At 36.0% G+C, this 27994-nt stretch overlaps 1 protein-coding gene across 1 annotated transcript in view; it reads right to left on the reverse strand.

Moving 5' to 3' along the window:
• DMD (dystrophin) overlaps nucleotides 1-27994 on the reverse strand; it is a 1189181-nt gene that overhangs the window by 198318 nt on the left and 962869 nt on the right. Inside the window, exons 56-59 of the mRNA XM_067297573.1 lie at nucleotides 18736-18908; nucleotides 15174-15330; nucleotides 7047-7167; nucleotides 6001-6269 (exon numbers count right to left, since the gene is read on the reverse strand). Of these exons, the coding sequence (XP_067153674.1) occupies nucleotides 6001-6269; nucleotides 7047-7167; nucleotides 15174-15330; nucleotides 18736-18908 (720 nt within the window). The remainder of the gene's footprint in view (nucleotides 1-6000; nucleotides 6270-7046; nucleotides 7168-15173; nucleotides 15331-18735; nucleotides 18909-27994) is intronic.

Genomic DNA, 27994 nt, shown 5'->3' on the forward strand with positions numbered 1-27994 from the left:
TTTTATTTTTCATGAATACCAGCAGACTTGTTTTATAAAAATCTTTATCCAGAGTAGTCTCCTACTTCAACTCAAGTCAGACCAGGTAGGCTGCTATGAGCACATGTGCACATGTGAAGAATACAGCTGATTTAGTGAAATCTGAAGCAGCAGGAGCTCATGTCCTGGTTCCTTTGCTAAATTTTCCCGTATTTCCAGGGGCTTACAGGAGACCTTGTAGCACAATATTTGTGATTCTCAAGACAACTTATTAAAAAAAAAATCACTTTTTGTTTGTTCTTTGTTAGCAGAACAACATTAACATTTCTGTACCACAATGATGCTACTGTTCCCTAACAAATTGTATAGTCAAGGGCACTCTTAATTTTAAAGACTACTCTAGGATTTCACTTCCCTGCCTGCTCATCATTTTCTTATTACCCCTGAGGAAGAAAGAAAAGAAACTGACACTTTTTGCTTAAAATACGTAGGATGATATGGATAAAAAAAAAATGTAATTTATTCTCCATAAAACATTTCATTGTAGTTAAAGTGGTGGCATCTAAGTACCAGATCAAAATTGTATAGCTTTGTTATTGCAAAAATGTATGGGCAGAGTGATGGTTTGCTTTACATATTTAAAATGGGCTTAGTTATGGGTTACTGCCCTAACAAACTCTCCAGTCTTTTGTGATTGATTACATGGCAACAACTAAAGCAGATGAGACTTCAGATCAAATTTGCATCAGTCACAAATGCGTGGTTACTATATATTAAATAACCACTCATGATTATATTTCTTTTCATGGGAGAATACAAATTAACTCATAAACTGTTAAAATGAGATTAAAAGACCATGAAACAAGACCGAATAACTTTCATCTTCAACAAAATAAGAACCATAGCAGAACTAACTTAAGCAGGTACAACTACATGATGAAGCACTCCATGGTTTTTAACTCAATATTTAAAAGAAACCTTAGAAAATTAAACTTGCCTCCAACAGTGACAACAGAACAATGCTATTGAACGCTCTATTGTATAAAATTACATTATTTAGAAATAAAAATGCCATGCCAGGCTGTACAACCAATTAGGTGATGTGTTGAATACTCTTTGATGTTTTACAACATCCTGAAAGCTGATTCATTAACAGATTCAATGCACTTTGACTATTGCTTTCATCACAGCAAACACTACAAAATTTTAAATTTACAAAAATATACTTATAAGTCAATATAAATAAGGACATCTGCAGGTTGTCAAAGTGTCAAAGTGGATTTAGACATACAAAATCTGCATTTTATATTTTTTTAAAAGAATATAGCGTCCATTAGCAAAGAAAGGGAATGTAGAAAGATCTCAAAAGGCACTGTAGGTGTAATAATGTCATTTTAACTTACAGACCGGGCTGTAGGAGCTCTGCTGACTTACACAGACAAACCCTCACTCTACTTTCATATTAGCATAAAATTAACAGGATCATGGACATCACACTACAGTCTGCTCTAGCATGGATCCTGTATTGCTGATATTTAGCTGGCTGGAAGTTCGGCTTATTCAATACATCTTCCAGGTAATTACATCTTGCATAGTTCCTACAGAGCTATTTAAAATTGTTCTCCTCACAACCAGTACAGATCTCATTTGCTAGCAGTGGATGAATGTGGATTATTGTCTTGTTTTCAGGTGTCATTCGTTAATTCTTCCATCTGTGACCTCTACTAATTCCTACTAAAAATCATTCTTTCTTCAGGAAGGACAGAAGATTATCCTAAGCATTCTAGGCATTACCTAAGTATCTCAAAAACTTTTTGAGGGATTTTAATCTTTTATTTTATTGTGAATGAGAATACACGTTAGAAATTCAACAGCTCCGCTCTCAAAATCTCCACTGAAGGCAGCTCTCAGCACAGCTCCTTCACAATAGCCCTGTAAGAGTCCACTTTTCTGAAACACTTCTTTCCAGCACAGCAGTAGCTGAATATTACCAAAATGAAGTACAGAAGAATATAGAAGGATTTGTTTTTTCCTTATGAGCTGCCTATGCTTATTCAGTGTCCATTAGTTCAGGTTGCTGATTTAGTATTAAAGTGTTTGTAAGAATACAGTATTTTAACCTTGACAAATCTATTTCCTTTCTTTCTGTGACCACATAAGAACACAACTGAAATTTAGCCAATTATTTTACAGGGTTGTCCTACTTTTTGTCTCATTTAGAGAAGGGATGCCTAGGGACAAAAGGATTGAGTGTACACAGAAAATCATTTTGGAGTAGACGACAAGCAGGCCAACCCATTTCTCATCTGTGCATAAGTACAAATTCTGTTCAGTTCACAAATTAGAAAGATGTTTCAGGTGGACACTTTCCAGTAAACATTTGTCAGCAATACGAAGTTGGCCACAACTGTCAATTATGCTGAAGAAAGCCTGGAATAAACAGCATGTAATTCAGGCCTGACAGCTCAGAAAAAAAGGATTACTTATACAGTGCTCACGTGAATTTCTCATTGCCCTTGCTTCATAATTTTGTAGAAAAAAAATAGTAAAAATTGTGTAATAGGCTATAACAAGAGAATTTAAAAGAAAACTTACAGCCTCCATGGAAATATTTCTTAAATTAAGTATATTAAAACCTATCTTCTATATGCAAAGTTCATAGTCATTCTGCAAAGCTGCTTTATTCATAACTGTAAAGGTGAATCTGCAACAACCACCACCAGCTCTAAAGAGGTAAGATTAAGACTTCTGTGAAACCTGCTCACAGGGAAATACAAGACTCATCTCTCTAAATTCTGCTCTGCTTTTCACAGTTAACAATCATCGCATTGAGTCAAGGTGCCCTCTTTATGTGACAATAAAGGAGAACAAATCATTCTATAACATAATGGAGCTACTTGAATATACGGCTACACAACTCAGTTTTCATTTGGCAGGTGTTCTTGAGATAGATACTCCTATTTTAAACTAGAGAAACCATGGACACCCCCTCCTGTTCTTGACTTTATTTATTTTACAGTGGCCGAAAAATTTTCATAAAGGAGCTCTGTTCCTCCATGGAGTCTAAAGGCTCTGCTGTTCACTTACAGTGCTGTGCATGTCTGAAAAGTGAATTGCTAATAACTGAAGCAATTTTATGCCAATAGTGATATGGGAGCATATCACTAGCATAAGTAATTGCTTTGCACTCTGTTCTCATTAGCATGTTGGAGTAGCTAAACTACCTTTACTAATAAATAAGCCGTACCATTAAAATTACAATGCCTTCACAGTCACAAAATTCTGGGTATAGCACCCCAAAATAGCAGCTTCTAGTTTTTAAAGGATTTCTCTGAGCCTAGACATGTCAAAACCAAAAACTTCTTCAGAGGACTCCTGTGAATACTCAACAGCATCATTTCTTTTCAATATTTCTCAGCAGATGGCTGCAGATGGAGAACAGATATCCAAAGCTACAGCCATCCAAAGATCGTTGCACAATAGCAGCATAACTATAATCAAGGTTTTGGCTGGTATCAGAGCAAAAGAGGGTGGTTTTTTGGAGAAAGAGTGGAAAGGTAGTTCTTCAAATAAGAGCCTACTGAATGGATGAGGGAGGTATTACTGCATATAGGAAGACCAGGCAAAGCTTAATGTAATGACTGAGGAGTGGTGTGATGTCAGCCTAAGTGCTCTAGTCAGTCTGAAGGAGAGGATTTTATGGTATTGACCAACAAATGTCACTGTAGAGAGAAGTAGAAATTCAAGGTCATACCTAAAATATGATCTGAGCTACAATCAAAATGATCACCCAAAGTATATGAGGGGACAATTAATAGATTCATTTGGACTAGAGATGACCTTAAGACAGTTATGTGACAATGTCTGGATTTAAATGAACAGACAGATATGCTTGGAATAGAGAAAGCAAAAGATGAAATTGAAATGCAAACATGAAAACTTTTAAGGGAAGCACATACTGTACTTTACAGTTACAGAAATTATGGTATATGATTTGTAACTTTCTAAAAACATATTTCACTCTAAGAAAAAATACAGATGTCATAAATATGAATAAATGAGTGAGGTAAAACCTAAATATACATGTATTAATTTATGAGAATAGGTTTCAAACTGCAGACACAATTGTAGCTTTCTTGTTGGTTATCCATTTCAAAAATATGATTACATTGCCCAGCTAGTATATGCATCTGTCTTTAGTACCTATGTTGGAACTGCATTTCTTTAGAGCAATAAACAGCATTTAGGCAACACATTTTGAGACAGATACTGTACTTTTCAGACATTTAATATTATTCAACCCTTGGCCTACTGCATTCTCACATTACCCAAGCTGTACCAATCATCATCACTCAGAAGTCGATGGAATTACAGTGTCACTTAAGTACACTGTAATTGTCAAATATGTTATGAAAAGTTATAGCTTCTAAGGAATGGAAAATATTCTGCATGCTTTTTTCATTTACCATTTAACTGATGGTCTTATGGAACAAAATCTCTTGTTAGGGCCAATATACATATATATTTTAAGTAAATATGGTCCAAATGAGACCAAAATCAGGGGGTAGGTGGTAGGTCTAATTTTAAATCTTGAAACAAAATTTTTGGTTTCTGCCTGTCCCTAATATTAAGACTTCAGAAGGAGTAAACAGAAATCTATTATTAGATATTACCTCAGGATTTCATATGCTTTAAGTTTTCTTTTTATCATGGCCATTATTAGAATTTTATTCTGTTAGTATGACAGATATTGTTTTCTTCTGAGCTGTAACAGGATTCAGCACTATAATTATGGAGTCAATCATTATGGTCGCAGCTTTAGAACTAAGCAATATGCTGTGTTTTCTAGTGAAATCAGAGATTCAATTTTTCTGTTACCTAAGAAGAACTGAGAACATCTTTTTCAAAATTACAAAAAAATTTCCATGGGTATAATAGAAGGCATTTTCTGAGAATTTACAAATAGATCTATTCTGTTCATTTATGACCTTAAATGAAGAAAAACAGATTTTGCAGCTAACTGTTGATCAGCACCAAGTATTTTATTCATTCTGTACACTGTTTGTACAGGACACCTTAAAGTTCTATGTGATTAAAACTCAAGGACTTTTTTTTTGTATAAATTGCATTTGATTTTTAAAACCTTTTTTTTTTTTTTTTTTTGCCATTAGTCATTCTATTTCCTCTTCCTTATATCCCAATGTTCTTATAGAGAAAATAATAGCGCAGGTCTCTTTCAAACTGACTGATGTTTCCCATTGACGTGGGAATGGAACAGAGGCACTTTGTTCTTACCAAAATGGCAACCACCTCTACTGTGCTTTAGCTGAAGGGATTCCTGTGGTATTTAGAAAGTCTGGCCATGGCAGTCATGTTGAAAGAGGACAAGTACTCATGAGTTTCTCAACAAGCAATGATTTTATGAAACAACCCTTGAAAACAGATGATAAGCATTAAGTTATAGAAAATAATGACACTTTTTCCAGGTGTTTCATTTTTTGAAACGATCTTGAGTATGAGGTCAATTTGTCTAATAGGACAGATAGAAAATACCCTCAGTGTGACTGAACAGCAACAAAATCATATGCTTTATTTAAAATTTACTCTACAAGTACAGACACAATTATGTGCTCATCATGCCTCCAAAGTATTACAAAGGAAGGCATTAATTTTGCATGCCTTTACCATATATTCTCCTATCATCTACTCTATTTTGATTTCTTTAGTCTTAACTCTGTATTTCCTGAGTTAATAGTAAGTGTGCTGAAGGTATTTACACATTCCTGCAGCGTTTTTTTTTAACCTATACTATTAAAATATATTATCAATTTTGATTCCATTCCATTTTAATTGCAGAAATTATAAAACTCATTATATTTTCTTTCTTTTTTTAATGTAAAGCAGTGTAATTAGGAAGGTATCATTTTTTTGATGTTAAAGGTTAATTCCTGATTTTGGGGTCATGCAATGAACCAGTCAATCCTATTTTATGCTCAAAAATACTGTTATACCAAAACATACCTTGACTTTTTCTAAGTGATCCTGCAGAGAGTCAATTAGCAGATCCCCCACTGGCTGCCAGGATCCCTTGAACACTTCAGCCTGGCGTAGTTTCAGGTCCAGCTCATCCATTGCCTCTTGAAGCCCCTGCAGTCTTTCGAGGGCGTCATCTATCTTCTTTTGCCAATCAGCAGAATTTAGATTCAGCTTATCCCATTCCATTTTGACCTCATCTGCTTGCCTCCGGAGAAGTTTAGCGACATTCTGGGCCCTTTTCTCAGGTGATAGCTCTAAATGTGAAATTCAACAGGCTTTTAGGACATATTCTGTCTTAAAAGATAAATAACTGCCATCTGGGTAAGGCTAAGAAGTTCAAAGCTCAGTAAGAAACTATTCATAACCAAAGACAGCTTATTTCAGTAATGTACACTAATTTGAAAATCCCTCAACAAATTTAAGTCTTTCTGTAATACAGACCACCCAAATATGCATTTAAGTACTTAAATGTATTTTTAAACTTTCCACTACACCTTGCATGTTTGCCAGCTCTATCCTGATTCAGCAAAATAGTTCTGCACATCCCTAAACATTAACCAATGTGAATCTTTTGCTAGAGCTGAGTGGATCCGGGAGCTTTGCTGAATTGGTCCCTCAAGATTCAACGGACACTTTTGATCTGCTTGACACCTGATATACAGTTTCTAAACAAACTGCTTACTTCTGTAGCTTAAACTACAATTTGAATTTTAGATTAAACTGCAGCTTTCTTCAGTCAGCATTTAGGCTCAGATAGGTCTACAGTTATATACAGGCCCAGAAGGGGCCCAGAAGGTTTAAAGCTAGTTTCAGCATCTACTTATAAATACGCATATCTATTTAGTTCTGCAGTGTTCAGCAGGATCACCAAGGGTTTCTTTCATCTATATTTTTAGCTCAGTTTCTGAATACTGGGATTCGGCTTGGAGTGCATAAGGACTGCTCTCACAGAGACAAGCAGCATTTGTTTAATCACTGTTGGTCATCACTGAACTTTATAGCAGTGCATTATTAGAGCTTTCTTCAGTTACCTCTCGGCTCTTGATAGAGCTTCTCCAGTCCCTCAACAGGCTGCTCTGCTGGAAGCATTCGGACCGTCTCAAGCGCACTCATGATAACAGGCTCTTTTGTTTTCAGCTCCCTCTTGAAAGTCTGTGAGATGAAATAAAATATCATAAATGGATACATAATGAAATACTGAGTGCTAGCCCTTGTTTTTGTCACTTTAAGAACAAAATTTCCAACCACAGCTTCCATGTGTGTTATCACAAGTAGTTGCCAAAAAAAATGTAAAGGAGATAATCGTCAGCTTTTGGTTAACCTGAAATGTTTTCAAAGGGGCGACTACACTGGCAGCATGTTGCAAAGCACCCAAGGTTGCTGATTAAATCATTCACTGTGAGAGGGACCCCTTTGCTGATTAACGTCAGAGTCAAACTCCAAAACCTAGCTGGAAGGGACAAGGCTTCAGCTGGCTCTGTACTGAACAGCACTGACATAGCAAATGCTTCTTGAGAGAAAGATTTCCCACAATGTGATGGAAAACCAATGTGTCTCACAGCTAGCACTTTGCTACTGCTGCTGGCTACTGCTATAACATAAGGGGGAAAAATGAGTAGCAAGAAAAAAAAATCCAGCATATCCTCTCCTTGCTGTTACTGATGTAGCTGCAGCTTTTCTGAAGTTAAATGAACTGAGGAGATTTCTGAAATGAAGAATCAAGGCCAAGGTGAAAATTTAGAAATAGAGTCTAGCCTACATCTACCGTAGAGCTGGCTGTAATTTCAGTGGGAAACATGCATAAAAATTAAAGGGCAGAAAGTAGTCCTTATGAAGTAGTTAATTCCTACTTCCTTTAATGGGTATTTTTTAATAATTTCCATAACTTTGTGCTTAACATTGCTCAGTAGTAAATTCTGCTCCCTTTTCAAGACAACTCTATTTCTCCCTTTTTGTCTCTCTTCCTTTTCTATCATGCTTTTTGGCACGTCTTCTTTCTTGTCTATTTTTGTGTTTCCTGTTTGCATTTTTCTTTCTCCAACAACAACTCCTACTACTACCTCTGTTCTAATCTCTGTTTTTAAAATGTCCATCAGTGAATTTGTCAAGGCTGGTACTTGAAGCTTCAGTAGGCTACAGAAATTATACACAATGACATTAAGAATATGAGACCATATGAATCTCAGTTTTATTCAAAATGTGAGTTGGTAGGTGGAGACAGTTCTGCACTCTCTCACACCGAGGTTTCTTTGGAACAATTTCAGTGTGCTCTTTTCTTCTTTAAAAGAAAATTTGAGTCTACATATGATATATGAATATGACACATCATACATGATTTTATGATTCTGAATCCAAAATGTTGGCTGCACTATTATGCAGACAAGAGCTAGCCTAAGAGTCACACAATTTTTGGCATGTTGTATTGAATTTATCTTTATCTTCTTTTACACTGTTTTATTCCAAAATTTTCTCCTCTGTTTATAAAACAAAACTGAAGGTATACTGTTTTCAAGCAGCAGAGTAGTAAAACATGAGAAAGTAATAATGCAATGTAATATACGAAATAATACTGCAAGAAGGAGAGTCATATTTCATGAGGATTAGGGATTAGAAAACTCTTTTTACAACACAGGAATTATATAGACTTCTTACATAATAAATTCACCAATTTAGTTAAATTAATTATTAAACAAAATCTGGGTTACTATGCAAACTAATGAAAGATCACAAATTCAGTATTAAAAAGTTCATTACACTTTGAATTATATTTGATATTGAATGCTAGGTACAGAGAATACCTAACAGGACTAATAACACCTGAAGTTTATAATGTGAACATTCAGAGGTAAAAATTCTTAATACGTTTCAGGTAAGCAAACTGAAGCAAATAACTACATTATTCTATTACAAATATTTAAATAAACTGTTTAATAAGTGGTGAAGAACTGGTCAGAAGGTTCTTAATTATTAAATCAGGAAAAACATTTAGTAAAGTGTGCTTTCTTGAAGGAAACAACATAGTGAAAAATGTTAATTTTGTGTCATGGACATCAATGGGACTGAGATCCTTTCACAGAGAATATCTGCCATCACACAGGAATCTATTGCTTGATGAGTATCTGTGATAAATGTTTTTAAAAATGATGTAATGACCCGTAAAAATGACCCGTAAGAGTCAATGTTTTGATTTCCACAAAGAAAGAATAGTACTGTATATTACAAGAAAACTCCCACTGGACACTGCTCTATGTAAAAACAGAATGAGGTTACTCCAGAAGTAAGATTGCTTAACTTAGATATTTTTAGACTTAGAAATTTTTAGAATTCATACTTGACTCTTGCATAAAGTACAATGGAAAGAAGAAATATAATGAGGCTTTTTCATGCCTCTAAGCAAGGAAAATCTATTCTTTTAATTAGCTTTTGTGTCCACTTCATATTACACACGCTGTCCTGCTAGAGTACAGCAGGTCTGCAGCTCAAGTAGCCTAACTTAAAATGCTCCCCCATGAATTGGGAGTTTTGCTCTCATCTGACAGAGCTAAAAGTGACATCAGTAGTCTTCCCTATATGTAGTTTTGATCTGTAAACTTCTACAGAGTGAGTTAAATATATTTCAGTATAAGAAATAAAAAAGGAGAGAATTAAAAAAAATATGAGTCTGAAATGGTCTTAGGTAGCACAGAACAGCATTAAAACTAACGAATGTTCATTTCACACTATCCCATTCCAAAAGGCATTCTCACAATTTGAAGATAAAGCCAGTTTTACTGTTTTTTTTGTTTTGTTTTGTTTTGTTTTGTTTTGGTGAAATATGTACACTCTACCACAAAAGAGCACAAGCAGCAAAAATGACATTTTCTCTTCTTTTGGAAAAAATGAATTTACCCACCTAAAGCCCTGACAAATACATGTCTATAATAAGCAGACCATTATTGATAACAGAATTAGCTTAAACAAATTCTAATTTACAACTAATGATTTTAGGCTAATTTTATTGAATTCCTTAGCTTCTTCCACACTTTGTGGTGACCGTAGAGGAAATCAAAAACGCATAATATATGACCTGACAAAAAAACAGGTAACCTGCTTTATTTAAGCATCTTTATTTGTCATCAACACTACAGCAATAATGGCATTCTGTCCACCATTTTAATAATGCATATATTGATCAGCTTATCTCAGATCTCCTCTAGCCCCTCATGGGTGTCCTTAAATCTCTTCAGATAGAGAAACACAGATGGTTTAAATTGAAAAATGAAAATATAATGAGAAGACAGAGTGGCATTAGTAAAAGTAACATTAATATCCGCTATTATAGAAGCGGATGTTTTGTGTTTTAATGGATTTTACAGAGAAAGAGTGCAGTTAAATGAATTCAGGATGTTTCCCAAACAGAAGGCTTTTTGAAAATGGGTTTTGACCTTAACTTCAAAAAGCAGATATCAGCTATGCCACCAAAACAGGTACCTGTTTTCAAACAGGAATTGTACTCCTTCTTAGGCACTGTTTCTATAGTTTTCATGTGAGAGATTTTCCAGGTATTTTTTCATAATTAACTTGTGTATTTATAAATGTTATTTATGCTGTTAATACAATCACTGCACAGAAGGTATGACAATTCTTAAGAGAACAAAACAAAAAGCAGATTACCTACATGGTGCCTAAATTACAATCCAGGAAACTGAGTAGCAGCGATAACATACACAGTTATTAATATGATTTCAATAAAATGTATTATGAGTCTTAATAAAGCAAAGAAAATTGCAAGACAAATAATATTTTGATGAACAGGAGTATTTTTGATTACTGATAAAAAAAACCCACACCACCACATTCTAAGATTTTGGCACAGAAACAACAGTTTTTTCAGATGCCAAAAATCAATCAAAAAATCCAATACACATATTAAGTTAAAACAAACAGTGATTATGTGGGTGTGGTGGGGAAAAATTCCAAAATGCCTTGTCTAAATAGCGTATCACATTTATAATGGAATGATAACTCTAACTACATGGATATCTTTTTCTCAGCTGAGTTCAAGCTTTCTTCTGGCACAGATTCAAGCAATTGCAACTTTCATCTGAATCCTACTCTTAAAATTTTTAAAGCCAATCTTGGCAACCAGTAGCATTCTAAAGTTAAGAACCTACTTCTTTTTATCTCTGCTGTGAATTTCTGAGGTATTCTAAATGTTCTTCTAAAGGAAAGAGAGGTTAAAAATTGGTAGAAAACATTTTTAAATTATATTCTTTATAGAAAAAAAATCAGCTGGTAATATTGCTTGAGAAAAAGGTACAAAATTCTGTTTGCATTCATCATTCCATTTATCAAAGGCAATGAGTTACACTGCTTACACATAAGGTTCCCCTGCTGAAGGTTTTTCTCTTCTCCAAACAGGAACTTACCTGGGTTGATTTCCAACTTTTCCTGGCAAAGAAAAAAAAAAGTCTTCACAGAGAGATGGGCATTTTACTGAGATAGAAAGACTGAAGCTGGAAGTTTGGACCATTTAAAAGGTTGGGCAGATCAAGCAGAGATTTAGCTTGTTTATTGAAGACTGATTTTCAGAACTGAGATTCTGGAGAACAAAATGAACAATCAGCAGATTCTCTTTCTCAAGACCAAAACTTCAGCTACTCTTTACTTTCATAGTCCACACACTGAGAGCTAAACTTTAGTCCTGAGCAGTTGCCCAAGACTCTGGAAAGACTGTATTTCCAGTACTAGGATCCAGTTTTAAGTAAGCTAGAGACTTTTACATTTGAGGTACAACCTGTTTTAAAAGCATTTTTCTGAAGTTCAGGAACGAGCTAAGCTATTCATTTGGACACACCCTTTGTATGTCTGCTTCTCTAAAAGGAAACTTTTAGAGTAACAGAAAGTCCACAGTGTCTAGGAAAAAATATAGTAGAAAAATCCTAAGCTGCAAATACAGCTTTTGTCAAAAACAACTTGAAGTTGGTAGAGTTCTGTACTGATCATCCTTCCCTCCTTCTCTGTAAGACATCTTTGAAGGGTAGATAGGGTGACCTAATTTCAAGGGTTCTATTTTGTTCTCTTTTCCACAGGGAATCAGAACACCTACAACTAGAAAGGCCTCACATTAAATTACAAAAGTGCTGCAGCATGGGAAAAGGAAAGAAGTTGTATTTTTAAAAAGAACTAAAAGGTTCTAGCTTTGATACAAAGAAATGATTAGATGTTGTGACCAAAAATTTCCGTCTGTATATATCTGCATGTGGGAGAGAAGATAAGAAAAATGGAAAAGGGAGAAGCAGACCTGTTTTGTAAAGTCACTTTGCACCTATTTATGGTGCCTTACTTTCATGTAACACTTTTCATTCCTAACAGTTTTAAATACTTCAACTGATAGGTGAGTGACAGAGAGATCACTTAGTCTTGCTGACGTCTTGCTACCTTAATGATGAATTCTGGGAACTTTTTGAAAACCTTATAGGACAACATACAATATTAAATTTTTATGAGAAGTAACTTATTCAGATGCAAAAAATATTTCTTTGCTCTAAGAGGAAATGCAATGTTTTCAAATATTCAAATATGGTTCAAATGGGAAGAGTTTTATTGCAGTTACCCAAAAAATCCTTGCCTTAGCTTCACCACTGTCTTTGGATAAAGAGTTTGAATTGATGTCATGCTGAGTTAAGGCAACATCTACGTTTTTTCCTGAATCCTGATGGCCTGGATGAGCTTTACAATTTTACAACTTCTTTATGCTACTTCCTACAGCCAGCTGGCTAAAACAGAACTCAAGCACCTCATATATCTTAGCTTTCGGAGGGGGAAGGGTAAGGAAATACGGTGGTGCTCCATAAAGTCTTGGGTGTTTTGGCCTCACTGTTTCTGTGATAATACTGAAAATCCCAAGTAAAGTTTTGAGATTTGAGTAAAGTAAAGATTTGAGATTGCACTGTATACATGACTTCTTTCTAAATTGCTTGAGCAGTAGGTGGAGGGAGAACTACAAAATGGGGCTTTGCCACCCCTTGCAACAAAGCATAATATTTTCTTAGAAAAGAAAACCTTCACTTTGGCGTTCTTGGCCATTAGGGGAAGACGGTCCCTTGAGGAACCATGTTGCCACTACCTCCATCAGTCTGCTACTGTGAACAAATGCCCATCGGCGTATGCTAAAAGCCAGGTCTGGTTGCATACAGTATTTCCGGACTTTACACTACTCCAGGGTTCCCAGTAACTTAAAGCAGCCAGGTATGCCACGCTCTCTTTCTAAACTTGATTTTCTCACTATTTGCTCTTAAATGTCTCTTTCAGGATGAGGTAGGACAATTTACTACAGCAATATTTGTAATACAGCTATTGATGGAGAAAACACACATATTTAAGATGCAATTTCATTTTACAATTCCAGGCTTTAGATTTCTCCATGGAGCTCTGAAATGAGAGATTTGGGAACTTCAGGAACAACACCTTTTATGGCAAGTTTCAGAAACTGAAAGTTACATATATGCAGCAGAACATTTTGAGAGGATGACTGCTGACTTTGGGATATGCTCTTCTCCCAGTCCCAAGTTGTCTGACTTTGACAATTTAAATTATTCAACAGAAAACCCATTTGCTCAAATTGACTTTTTAGATGTTACAGTGAAGTACATTTTATCACCAAACAAAAAAAAAAAAAGTCTCACTATGTGATTATTTTACCAAAAGACACATGTGGAGAAGGAGGGGAGAGATATAATGGTACATTCATGTAAATTCCAAGAAATTGTATAATGTATAGTGTAGAAATGACATGGTATAAATACTTATATGTTTCAATCACTAGATGTATCTACCTTTTAAACTCGAGAGGGCAACTTCTTTCTATCAGTGAGGTTCTTTGCGCTTAATTTTATATATTTCTCTGAAAAATAACCCCTGACACTGTATTTCCAACTTCCTACTGAATCAGGATCTGTCCTAGAGGGTTGATGTCTGGTTTCTGTTATAGACATATCTTATCAACTGGTGCTTCCTGGATTAAAGTTTACATCAGAAGCTACTACCAAAGGAACTGAAATCTTGTCATGAGGGTTAGATAGGATTTAAGGAGGTTGGTAAGAGACAGAATAGGAGTTGCTGAAGTTGGCATACTATCCCTGTTCCCTTTCCCATAGCTCCTTATTCTGTCTGCCCAGAACAAGCGTCTCCCCCATTTACTGCTTCATTTAGCCACTCTTCACCTTTATTTTACCAGAACACTATGTTTCCTAATGCTTGGTACTACAGCACTGTTAAAAAAGCACCACTCAGGTACTAGAATCTTGATCTTACATTCTGACCTGAATAGACTGCAAAGGAAAGGCATAGTAAATTAAAAGCGGTTTACTTGAAACTAGACACTGGGTTAGCATAAGACAGATGTGAACTTAATATTTAACATAGAAATAAATACTTCAAGCATGTCTTGGCTGCAAAAAATGTGTCAATCTTTGTATGAACACTTATTCAGCAGGATTACATTAAAACGGGGGTGGTTCATTTGGTGGGTTTTTAAAAAATGCCATTACCAGTGTTGGATTCAGGTTCCTTTTTACCACAAAGCTTAGTGTGAACTCCAGAAGATCAGTCCCCATACGATGTTGTGCTATTGCCATTCCATAAGGATTACCTGATGAAACTAGTATGAGGCAGATGATTACAGTCAATTATCATAATAGTTTCATGATATAGACAGTTCTTCATTAGGACTGATATCAGCTACTGTTTTCACAAATGATTCAAAAAAAAATCATGTCATGGCAAAATGGGGTTTCAAAAAGTACACATGAAATTAAAATGCATGAGTTAGAAAAATACCAAATTTTCAGAACTACTTATTTATTTCTGAAATAATATTAAATTTACATTTGTTCTAGCCATCAAAACTAGCTGTCTATGATTAACATATGAAAACATTGTGTTGCTCTTCAAAAAAGCCAAGCAACTGATAGAAAATATGCCATTCTCCAACAGGCTAATTAAGCCATGTTTGAAAATTTTGATCTAGTATTCTGATGTAAAAAGGTCACTTTTTATTTTCTCTGGAACGTATTTTAAATGGTATCTTACTTTTTCCAAAAAGGAGCATTTCATCCAACGCTAACCTGCAAAACAACACCCACCCACCAAAAGATTATTCAAAAAAAAAATCATACCCTGTGAATATCATTCTGTTTCTGCACGGTGGGAAGATCACCACCAATGGGTGCTTGCTGTTTCAGTTCATCCTCCTTCAGTTGCAGCCATGCCAAAAGTTCCTGAAGAGAGAGATGTAAACGCTTCCACTGGTCTGTACTGGCTTCCAAATGAGACCTGAAAGCACGTGTTAAATATGAGATATTTTCAGGCACAGTGAAAATAAAAAATTGTACAAACTTCATTTTCTTATAAAGATCCTAGTGTTTCATTAATTTAATGATTTTTAAGTGGTTATAGTAGCTTTGAATCAGATTCTGGCAACACTAACTTAAATTTAGTTCCACAGTCCTGGCCTGAAACATCCCTGCTTTTCCCATCTTTTTTTTTTTTCTTTATACACAGGACTAGTATGAGACTAAGTCTCAAACATACACAGGACTAGTACGATGTCACTAGTCTCATGCCCATCTCTCAGGATAATGAGAGATTAACTGACTAAAATGTAGAGATCAGTTTTCATCTCACGGAAGAGCAGGTACTTCTCTAATCCATTACACAAAACATTCTGCTCCCCACAGGATTCATGTGGTTGCTCACCCATAAGATAAGAGGCCCAATGCCTCCCTTTCCCCCCAAAGTCATGAGGAAATTGTTAAACCTAAGAGAATCATCTTAAATTACACAAATGTTTGTGCCATTTGAAGAGAGGTTTGAACAAAATTAATAAAATCACTGAAAAAATTAAAAGACAGAATACTATGTTATGCAAACAAGATCCCTGCCAGATCTTCTAAATGTTTCTTCTGTGTGTGTGTGTGTGTGTGTGTGTGTACGTGTGCAAATGTGGGTTTTTTTACTTCAGATGAAGTGTTGAGCAACTGCTTTATATGTAGAGAAAATATGTGATTGAAACATCTCTGGATTGATCAAATCTTCACCTTTGCTTATGTCATAGATGAAGCATACTAAAATCTTCTCTTCCTAGACTTATGAAGACATACAAAAAATGCCACTTTTATTTAGTTGCTGGTTGGGAAGAAATTCCTAATTCATTTTCAGGTATCTTAAGAACTTCTCTTAGTAATTCAAACCAAAAGCAGTATTATATAACAGCAAAATATCAAAATGTTGTAGCAAATAAAAATAGATTTTTAACACATTCTTTTCTGTCTAACTTCCAGCTTTGTTTATATACCATTACTCTGCACTTTCAGAGACTGAGTATAAAGTCACATATTTTCTGATAGTGAAAATCCTACTTCTATACTTCATATAGAATGGGCTATAAAGAAATGCGATGAACACGGACCCACTGCTTTGCGGACCTTACTACTCGGTTAGATATGGAAACAAGGAATCGCTGCGGGCAAGGCCAGCTGTATTTCTTTGAAATAGTCTATGGACCCAGCAATATCCAATCTCTTACACCAAGGCTGCAGGCTGCCCAAGTCACGGGCTGCCCTGGAAAGCCGCAGGGGGAGCAGGGCGGTGGTGGAGTGGCTGCAGAACAAACAGCAAGAGCAAGGAGCACAGGCATCCAGAGTTTTTGGAGGAGGCATAGTGAAGGGGTCAGGTCTTTGTATCAAGTTAACTCCCGTCTCCCACATTAATCGCCCCATATGCAAACTTCCACCCCCTCCAAACAAGGTCAGCAACTAGGGGCGAACACCAGGGTCATCATTTCTTCCACAGCCCTGCTGTAAGAAGCGGAGAGCTTAGCACCCAGAGATAGCAAGAGGCTTCACTACTACTGCTCCGCTCTGACCTTCCTCAGCTTGGCAAATGGTTCCCCCAGAACCCATCTTGTTCTGCCCTTCCTTCAGCTTTGTGAATATATGTATATATGCGTGTACAGTCATGTACATTATACACACACTGTCATATACATATAGTTTTGTTCAAGCATCTGTAGGCAAAACAGATAATATGAAGACAGTTTTAAAAATGAATTCTTTAAAACAAAGAAAGTGTTTGTTAACACTTTTTGTTGACTAATCAGAATGAAAAAAGGGTGGCAGTGGAAGTGAACTTGTCTTCTCTTGATATCTACCATTTCTTTTATCTAATTGAAGTGCACTGGATTTAGAAAAGAATGCCTCACCTAAACTGAGCAAGAGCATGGGTTTTTTGCTCCAGCAGTCTAAAACTTAAGAAAAATAAAGAGGCTTGTTTAGTGAAGATAAAGTGGGACGGGTGGGACATTTAATATTTCTGCTTTTATACCTCTTCTGCGTGAGCATTGCTCATGATGAAATCTGTGCCATATTGCGTGATGAAAAGAAATAGCTCCTAGTGACTGAGAATAGCTTATTCATCTGGTTAGGTGGCCAATAATATTTAAATTGAATGTTTTAAAAGATACGGCCTGTTTCTTATCCTGATCAATATGTTGTTGAACATCTTGAACCTTTTACCGAAAGCAAGGGTTATTATCTTTGACTTGATTAATGACAGCAATACAATGAACTGCAAAAACTGAAATACAGAAACTCCCATATATTCAGTTACTGATATTTGTTCAACTTGCTGTTTCTCTCTTCTCAAACATCTTTTTATTTTGGTAAGTTCATGGGTAAAAGGCATCTGAAGAAAAAAAATCTCAGAGAGACTTTGAAGGGTTATATCCCTTTTCTTTTGCTCCTCAGAAAAAAAGGAGGAGTGTGTCTTCTTTTTTTCTTTAGCTACTAATATCTTTTCAGTCTCACAGTCTTCATTTATTTTTAATGATTGATGTTATGAAGATGGCTTTTGTCATTACACAGACTGACCTCCCTCAGGGCCTGAGCTGAAAAAAGCTAATATTTCATACATTACTTTGAAAAACACTCCTGCCTTTTGCTGCCCTCTGAACTACCACCAACATACAGCAAGAAAGCAAATGAAAAAATGCTTGAGACTGAATGCAATGGAGCTGGGCTGTCTATTGTAAAGGACATATTTTTGAAGAAAAGCTTCCTGTACAGTTTCTTCTGAAAATAAATCTTCAGCCCATTGAAGCCTGTACCTTCACTTCATCTTTTGTAACATTACAATTTATTATATTTTTCCTTGCAAGGAGAAGTTTTTCTCTCATGACACCTACGGATTTCTTTTTACCCTTGGATTTTAGTCGGGAATTCTGCCCACTCTCCCAACAAAAGCCAAAATCTTAAATAATACATCTTCTCATTTGCAAGGCTATTCTTAGTTTTGCACTGAAAATAGCAGCGTTAGAAATAATGCTTACCATAAATATAGGTTGTTTAATCACTTGCTTTTGTGACTCATTTATAAGTCATACCCATCTCTAGAAAAAGCCTACATTTACAGAGGGTAGAGTTACTGTTTAAACATGCTAATCTCTCCTTCTGTAATTATAAAACTTCATCATATGCCTCAAATCCTAATCCTCTACTATCATTTCCACACCAAAAAAGCTAATCTTTCTTACAAAATTAAACCAACATTCAAAATAGCACAAGTCATTTCAAAATGCATAAAAATAGCACTATCAGAAACAAAATTAAACCCTTACACTGGAAAAAGGCACTATTCCATCTTACACACCAATTGCGCTTTCACTTTTCATTTGGGTCCTACCTAATGTTTAGAGATTTTTTCCTAAGCTCACTCCATCTGAAGTTCATGTTATCCAGCTGTCGCTGCAACAAGGCTGCATCATCAGAGCCTTCCAAGGATCTTAGGATTTTCTGCCCGTTTTCATCCAGGTTGTGGAAGATGTCAGTATGAGCATCAATTTCTGCCTGAAGATCCTACGGAAGCAATAGAAAACAATAAATGTGATTTCTTACGAAATCATAGAAACTATCACTTCCCAAAAGAGTGAAAAAATCCACAGTGCAACACAGAGTTAACACAGATGTTGATTACTCTTTTGATGACAATAACGTATACTGTACATACAGCCATACTTCACTTTAATGTGAAGGCCATTTTCCTCAAATAATGCCTTTTTTTTCCCATACAGAGCATTCTGAACTAAATTTAAGAAGTTAAAAGTCTAGCCTTTGATAGGCAACCAATATGCAAGGACAAGCCATATTTACTGTGCTGACAAGAAAAAAAACCACCCTCAGGATCTCAGGTAAGGCTGACCTTCACGTGATACGTCTTCCTGTGCAACATTTTCAGTTTGAACTGGGGACTGCAACACCGGTCCTGCTGCATGGTAACTCCAAGAAAACTAAGCTTCTGCAGCAGCAGAGCTTTAAAATGCCAAATTCACTTACATTCTGTTGACAGACTGCATTTCAGACCACGGGCCTCAGCCCTCAGTAGCAATAAACAGCCACTTTGTGCTATATCAAAACACTGGTCAGGGCCATGGCTGTAGGAGGGACTGAGAATAGCAAGGCCCCAGAATATGCAATTGGCAGCTCGTGTTGAACAGCCAACTTTTCTTATCATTTTGTAATTGCAGGCCAGCTACATTCTGAATTCATCTTTCCCCCTCATTTTTAGCAAGGCTGCTCCTGCCAAAAGAACATTCTTTCGAGAGCTGCCGGGTACCGGCATTCCTATCTGCCCACACACTCAATGGGGCCTTTGTGTGGCGGCTGCCCTTCTCTGAGACATTTGTGTGCTCCAGCTCCACAAGGTTACAGATTCATTCTGCACAGAACCGTGGCTGAATACAGCTCTTTAAATAAGATTAAAAAATAATAATAATTTAAGCACATACGTACATTAGCACACACACACTCTATATGTAGCCATGCATGCCCAAAAATACTATTACTTTCAAACAAAGAAGTGCACTGACCTAGTGAATAAAGCTTTGCATTTTCTTGTGGGGAGCTTGGGCACTAACATTTCTGGCTCTGGTCTCTTGCTTGCTGGAATGGGAGCGCTGGCGACAATGTGTGAAAAGGGAAGTGATTTATGGCATTCGAGAGCAAGACCCAGGGCTTGCTGAGCATCATGGACAGGCCCTAGTGGGAACTGGTTCTAATTTTCTTTCGAAGAAGGATGACTTTGCAGGAGGGAAGTGCACACCTTGCCTATTTAGTGTGTTCCTAATTGAATTGGTTTTATTTGATGTTTTAAGAGCAATGTTAGCTGCACTGAATCATGTCTAGATTTTCCCTGTCTACCTACTGCTGTTCCAAATGTTATTTGCAGTACTTTGCTGGATACCTGTTCCTCTCACAGCAACTACTAGCACTGTATTTGGAGAAATTTTGTAAGAGGTTAGGAATGTACAGAACAGGGCAGGACAGTAGTAGGAGTTCTCATCCAAGTATCTTACTTTAGCTGTGATCATCCTAGCACTAAAGTAGTTCGGAATAGGTTTGGAATGTACCAGTAGTCATCCTGCAGAATGCAACTGTACTATAAAAATTGTATTTAGTTATGTATGTTAAATACTCATAAAAATGAAGCTTTTTTGTTAGCACAGGCACTAATGTAGCAAGGGCAGTCCCAATCTAAGAGCGGAGAATGCAGATTTCATCATATGACCTGACACACAGGCTGGGAATTTTTAGGGAATGAGAGCTAAGAGTCTCTTAGGACCCATAGTAAATTTGTGCCTATTTTAAGCGAGAAGAAAGGAAAGGAAGTTTTTGTTCTTCTTTTTTTTTGTAGAAGACTTGTCTCTAATATGGATATAAATTTGGGAAAAACAAGATTCAGCCCTCAACAGAAAGACAAAGAATTCATACGGTTCTTCAAAGGAGACAAAAAAGTACGTTGTGACTGACAATCAGGAGGTATTTATATGTGCTAGGGAGTTTAGGGAAAGCTGGCTGAGTATTACATGGGTGATAAATGTGTACATTTATATAAACACACATGTATGTTCCCATCCTCAAAGAGTATACAAAACCACTTTTATGAAAAGTCCTAGATTATAAAGGCAAACAGAATTTTCCAGAATGTATGTTTCAGAGAAACAGCCTATTTTGATTTTTAAAACGCCATTAATAAGGCACTGAATCATGGATTAAATATTCTAGGTTTAAATGCCATTTCTTGAAAATTTGTACTTGATTTCAAGTCTAAATTTTTCTAGCTTCATCTTCCAGGTGCAGTATTTTATTTTCATTTTCTTCACTAAAGAATACTCTATTATCCAATTTCTTTCTCCCTGTGTATGTATTTGAAGACTTTAATAATGTCAGTCTTTCAGTTAAATAAACCAAAAGTGATGAACATAGCCAAATTAGTATTCAGGAAAGGATAAATTTCACTGTAAAAAAGTTCACTTTTAGTGTCTTTATATCTTTACAGTCCTTTCACATTTAACACAGATAAATCCATCGCTCAGAAAAAATTATCATATGCAGTTCCTAGTCCACAAAATTCTTAATTTTTAGGGTGGCCTTGGAGACAATTGTCTCTTCCTCAGCAAGAACAACATGCGCCATGAAATATGTATGTCAAATACCTCTTTGTAACAGGAAACTGTCAAATCAATGCCTTCTTGGCACTTCGTAACACAGAATTTTACAAAAATTCACTTTCACATTTTTCTTGCCTTTACAAAACTGTCTCATAGTCTGCACATTCCCTGCTTTTCTCCTCACACATACACATTTCTGATGATAAAATCAAGCCATATTCTTTTTATTTCAGACTGCTATCTAGTATCAAATGGGACATCTAGTATCATTAACGGGGCAACAAACATGTGAAAAGTGAAGTACTCTTAGCACAAGCTTATTATTCAAGTCCTCATTTTCCTTACTCCAAACTACTGTCGTAAACTGTGTATTCTCTAATGCTCCTAAAAGTAGCTTATTGCAGCTACGCAGCAGACTGATGCTGAGGGACAAAGCGGCACGACAACAACAACGGCAGCTACATCATTGTGGTTGGTGCCTTTCCCGTCTCTCCTTTGGGACTCCCTCAAGGCCCACGGGAAGCAGAGCGCAGGCAAAACAAAGATCTATACACCTGCACTTGTCTTCTGAAATAAGTAATTCCCATGTTTCAAAAATACGAGTGAAAGATCAATATGAACTAGATTCTTTTTCTTGACAAGGATAAAGGGTGAGAATCCATTTCATCTTACAAATGGCTAAGATGTCTGTGAAATTATACTGGCATTACACATCATACCAAGAGACAGAATATAGACTAAATACAGCATATTTGTAGCATTTTTATCTTTTCCAACACGTCCAAACTTAGGTAGGAACTGCAGAGGATGAAAATCAATCCCAGTATAATTCTACTGAAATGATGTGAGTTACAATTAGATTTTGACTCTGTATACTGCATTTTTGCGGTATTTATTTAGCGGTTATTACTTGTGCTGCGAGGAAATACGGTCTCTTAAAAAGAGCAGGCAGCAAAATAAAACATGAATCACAAAAAAATACATTGGCTATAGTAACACATCAATGAGTATGGATTATTAGCATAAGTTAATATTCAAGTCTCCATTTCATTTGAGCACAGTTTAGTCCTTAGAGTGAGCCGAACTGCCACCCCAATCAATGGCAGATTTGCCTAAAAATTGTATAGCAAAATCCTCCTTTATTAAAATGAACTCTAGAGTTAGATCTTGAAATGCAGTAAAATGTTTGATCATAGGCACCTTGCTGAATATTTACAACAAGTTTCTACACACTTAGAAAGGTGCATTTACTCTACAGAATAGATCTATATAGTATTTACACTATGGAATAATTCTGTTCAATCTAGACAGAACTCAGTTTTATATCAAAGGTTAGAAGACTTTTTTCCTAAATGACACAATGACTAGCTTACATTGTGTATTCTTCCTTGATGTTGAAACAGATTTGAAAGTCATTAGGATTTCAGTAACAGAACTAAAAATGATAAAGAGATTAAATAAACTTGTCTTGAGAGGAACGATGAATCTTCTGGGGCAAAACAGGGAGAGGAAATTTGTCCTTTTTTCCTGTGCCCTTGAAACCTCTATGCATGATTTCAGGGGAGAGGTATAGGATAGCTGCAAGATAGTAACCCCAATATTGCCATAAAGCTAGGGGATGAATATATTTCTTCCCTGTCAAACCCAGCTCTCTCACTTGGAACTGTTTAGCATTCTTCATAAAAGTACACATTCTCACTGCCTTAACTTCTCTTCCTGATCTTTTTGGTAGGTAAAAGAAATTCACCTGTGGCACCATATGTTTTATCTCACACAGAACCCTGTAAAACACAGCTGAGCCATCTCTGCAAAACCCAGTGCACTGAAAGTCTTGTCAGCCTCCACATAGCAGAGTTATTCTTATAAGAATTCAGCATGGTCTGGGATACTTTATCAGAAATAATTAACTAATCAGTGTCAATATCTCCTTATCCCACAAGCAATACATATAGGCATGATGTATAAAGGACATTTTATTTGTGTCATCTTGCCATGACACATGGCAAAATCTGCCATGATTTTTGACAGTTCATCACAGGGGGATTGGTAATGTGTGTGGCTTATTCTACTTCATTTTCCTTAATAAAAGATTGGAAATAAAATAAAGTCCTTGAAAGAAGTAATTAGTTACACTAGTTGGACTACACGAGTCAGACTTGGACATGAAAATTAATGCAGCACAGCTGACAAAACATTTATCTTTTATGCAAGGTAGAAACAAAATTAATTATGTAATAATTTAAGAAATTAAAGCACTTAAATCCACCTCTACAAACTGAATTCCATCCTTGGAATTGTGCTTTTCATTTCCAGTGAAGCATTTTACATTTTCTAGGTAATGCACAAAGTTAACATATTAATGAAATAAATGGAATTAATTAGGGCAAGATGGATCTGAAAATTAAAGACAGTACCACCTGATTAAAGAAGAAAGAAAAGAAGAAAGAAAAAAAGATCTTTACTGGTAGTAATTAAAAAAGTAAAGTCAGCCTGCATAATTACATACATGTACTCAAACAATCTGAAAATCATACCTGTATGGCTATTTACATACCTCAGACGAACTATACCGTAGAGTACTGAAGTTCTATGATATCAATACTGAAATAGCTTGAAAAACTATCACAGAATTACTCAAAACAAAACTAAGATCCTATCACTGTAGTCAGCTGAATTAACTGGCCTCTTAATATTGGTACTACTAGAACATTTTTTCTAAATGATTTATGAAAAACAACTAAACACTGTAAATAGCTTAAATTAGAAGCTTGTATATATAAATTTCTCATGCTGAGTGAACAGGCGTGAATTATGCAATCACACCTTTTTCCATTATTCGTTATTCTTTCCTGCTATCCTTACTGTCTTCTTTCTCTCCCTTTATTTCCCTTCCCTTTCCTCCTTCTTTCCTCCTTTCCTTCATTTTTCTTCCTCTTATCTTTTTCTTCCTTCCTTTTCTTTCTTCCTTTCTTTGCCTTCCTTGTCTCCATTCCTTCCTTCCTTTTCTTCCTTTTTTCTTTTTCTTTCCCTTCCTTCCTTTTCCTTTCTTCCTTTTACTTTCTTTTCTTTTTCCCTTTCTTTCTCCCTTTTCCTTCCTTCCCCTTTCTTCCTTTCTTTGCCTTCCTTCCTTCCCTTCTTTTCCTCCTTTCCTTCCTTGCTCTCTTTATCTGTCCTTCCTTCCTTCCTCCTTTTCTCTCTTTAACATACAACCTTCTGTGAGTGAAAGCTTATTTTTTATGCTCTTTTGTGGTGATCTCAAAAACAATAAACTAAGAATGCATGCTTCCTTTCATTTTTATTTTGCATTCTGATTGACTAAACATCATTTCAGGTGCCTGGAGAAGGCAGAACATACAAACTTACTGTTTCAAATCAGAATTATTTTTTTCATTTTGCTTGTAACACTACTACTGAGCAAAGGACAATTATAAAGAATATCCTTCTGTTCCCTAGACTTAACGGGGACAGAAAGGCTCTAAGGCACTAAGGCCCTGACATAGCCTGCAAAGTTCTACCAACAGGGAAGCTGAGTTGGCATAACCAGAAAAGGTTCCCCCTTTAATGTCTTTTTACCTCTTGATGGCTTCTACAGATATAGGAACTGGAGCCACTAGTCTGTAGGACCATTTTGCAACTCTGTCCAGCACAGCATAGGCACCTGAGGGACCTGATGTCAAACTAAACAACCTACATGCCTTCACTTAGTTACATGTCTAAATTCCTGTGAATCTCTAATTTTGCCTGAAGCACTAAACTCTGTGTGAGGGTTCAGAGGATTTGAGAAGTTTTTTTAGTGTCCCTGAAGTCTCCAGTATCCTTGGAAGGCACAAAGGTCTGTGCATACACACCTCTTTCAGGATCAGGGCTTATTCTTCTAGCTGCTAGCTGTAATGGTTTGTGGTGACACATTTCTGGAGAACTTGAATTAATGGCTACAGCACAGATAGTCCAATGCATTTTAAGTACATGAGTGGTAAGCCTTAGTGCAAGATGCATTTGATCTATTTCTTTTTCTTCTGGCAAGAATAGGACAGTTTGCACTGCACTCTTTATGACAATCCATCCTTGTGATCTGATCATTACCTTCACAGTATTTAAACTGAAACCATATATATATATATATAAAAGAAACCACTAGTTCTATGTTGCAAATGCAGTGTTTTAGATCAGTGATGGAACAACACACTGAAAAATATTTCTTCTGGTTTGAGAGACACTACTGGACCCACTGGAGTTCCCCTTTTAAAATGTAACAGCTCTTCTAACAACTAGATTTATTTTCAGTTCAAAATACAACCAATTCAGATAAGATTTTGGGAACTATTTTGTACAACAAAATATATACCTTTATGCACAGAAATCCATTTTTAATACAGTTCTATGGTTTGGAAGAAAGAAAAGTGTAGCTGGAAAATAAACATATATTCTGAAGAACCACTAATACTATGAATCTAACTGTGAGTAAATATATATTTTTGTTATTATATAGACTACCCTAGCTAACATAACCAAGATCAGTTACAACGAAAAAGAAGGGGAAAGAAGCTCTCTGCCCTTCCATCAAACTTTTAAATAATTTGTTCTTCCAGTGCATAAGCGGAACTTTTATTGGGTCTTAGAATGGGAGCATTTACAGAGCAATTTACATAATGATAAAAACTTTTCAAGTGAGATTTAAAATGTAATTAAAGGGCAGACATATTGAGTTAAAGGCATTGTTGTGAAATGGCTATACATCATCATGCCATGAAGCCTCCTATTAAGCTAGCCTACGGCATGACCCCAATTCCAGTCTGGTATGATTACATCTTTGAGTTTCATGCTAACGACTTGATTAAAAATAAAGATAAAAATGTCCTTCTCTATTGAGAAGATAAGCTTATGAATATTGTTAAGGCATTTCTAGGCTCCCAACACAATTTTCAAGATAACAATGGATGAAGAGATGTTGATGAGTGAAAGCTAAAAGTATCACTTTGCTCTGCAGAAAATAATCTGTGTAAGCTCCAGCAACCACTGCTATGGCTTTAAATGCACTTACTGAAAAACTTTGAATTCTACAAGCACCAGAAGAAAAAAGAGACCAAAATTCACATTTGGAAGCTTCTTTCATCTAAAAGAAGAAACAAAAGCTATCTTTAGCAAATTGGGCCCTGTCTTCAAGATTACCTTCATAAACACCCAAAACAACCTTCACTTTAGGTTACATTCAGATGATTGCAAGAGATCCGACAGCGCACCCAAGGATGTGCCCATCTCTCGCTGACAGAAAGTAACTGTGAGAACCTGGTGCGGGCTTCTTCATTTCATTAACAGTGATCTGCCTCAGCTATGGAGTGGTAACTTTTTAAGGTCACCAAGTCAATCTTTTGAAAATGTTCTCAAATCTTTATTGTGCAGATCCTCATTCACAGGACTGGCTTTCCAGATATAGCACAGAGCCTTACATTTTTCCTTTGTTCATAGGGAAATAATCAAATAATTTTTTCTGAGGCATCTGGCAATTAACTTGTATTCAGTTATACTTATATATAAATTATTACATAATTCCATATGTTTGGGGGTATTCATGGATGTCTTTGAGTGTTTCTGAAAGACTGAAAAAAACCTGAATCAGTACTTCCATTTACATTTAATAAAAATACAAATAAATAGATAAAATGCATAAATTAATCTTTACATATACAAAATTTTCTGTATCTAGAGATAGTTCTTCACCTAGGATTTAATACAATCAAATTCCTGTCATCAACTTAGATGAGTATAAGCTATTCTGGTAGCAGCAGAAAATGTTATTTTACTGTTTGTATACTTAGATGGATACTCTTATCAGAAAGCAGCATTATGTTAGTTTGACGTTACGGCAAGGCAGAAAAAAACCCAGTAGACAAATTTTTCCATCAGAAATCCCTAGTTACAAAAAACCCATCCCCAGCAACTAAGTACTTTTACTTACTGATGTGACTATACGATATTTATTTTACTGTCCTAACCTGTAGCTAATGACCTTCCAGGGAAAAGAATGCAACAAAGCAAACAAAGCACATGTTTCAAAGTGGGAGTTGCAAGTGTTCAATACGTCAGAAAATCAACCATCCCTACTGAGATGTCTAAGTATTGGCTTAGATACCTAACTTTGAAAACTCAGTATTTCAGGGTTGGGTGTTTAGCAGTGGAATGCCTTAAATGTGCATGTATTCATATACACAATTTTCTGAAAGTACTCCATTTAGGCCCATTAGAGACTAACATGGTTGTCTAGATTTCAGAAGGCAGTCTGCTCACAACAGATATGCTCGTCCTGTCCCTAGTATTTCACTGAAAGTCTAACAACCTTACATTCTGTCAGCACACTGACCTCTGTCAATCTTTCAGAAATTTTTCTGCAGCAAAATAACTATGCTGCTACTTTCAGCATGTCTAATTTTGTCCCCACCCCATCTGCCAGAGATGAAACAGTAGCAGCACAAAGGCAGCACCATCCTCTGCAGGAAT

The sequence above is a fragment of the Apteryx mantelli genome, chromosome 1, assembly GCF_036417845.1.
Source record: "Apteryx mantelli isolate bAptMan1 chromosome 1, bAptMan1.hap1, whole genome shotgun sequence".
Classification (NCBI taxonomy): Eukaryota; Metazoa; Chordata; class Aves; order Apterygiformes; family Apterygidae; genus Apteryx; species Apteryx mantelli.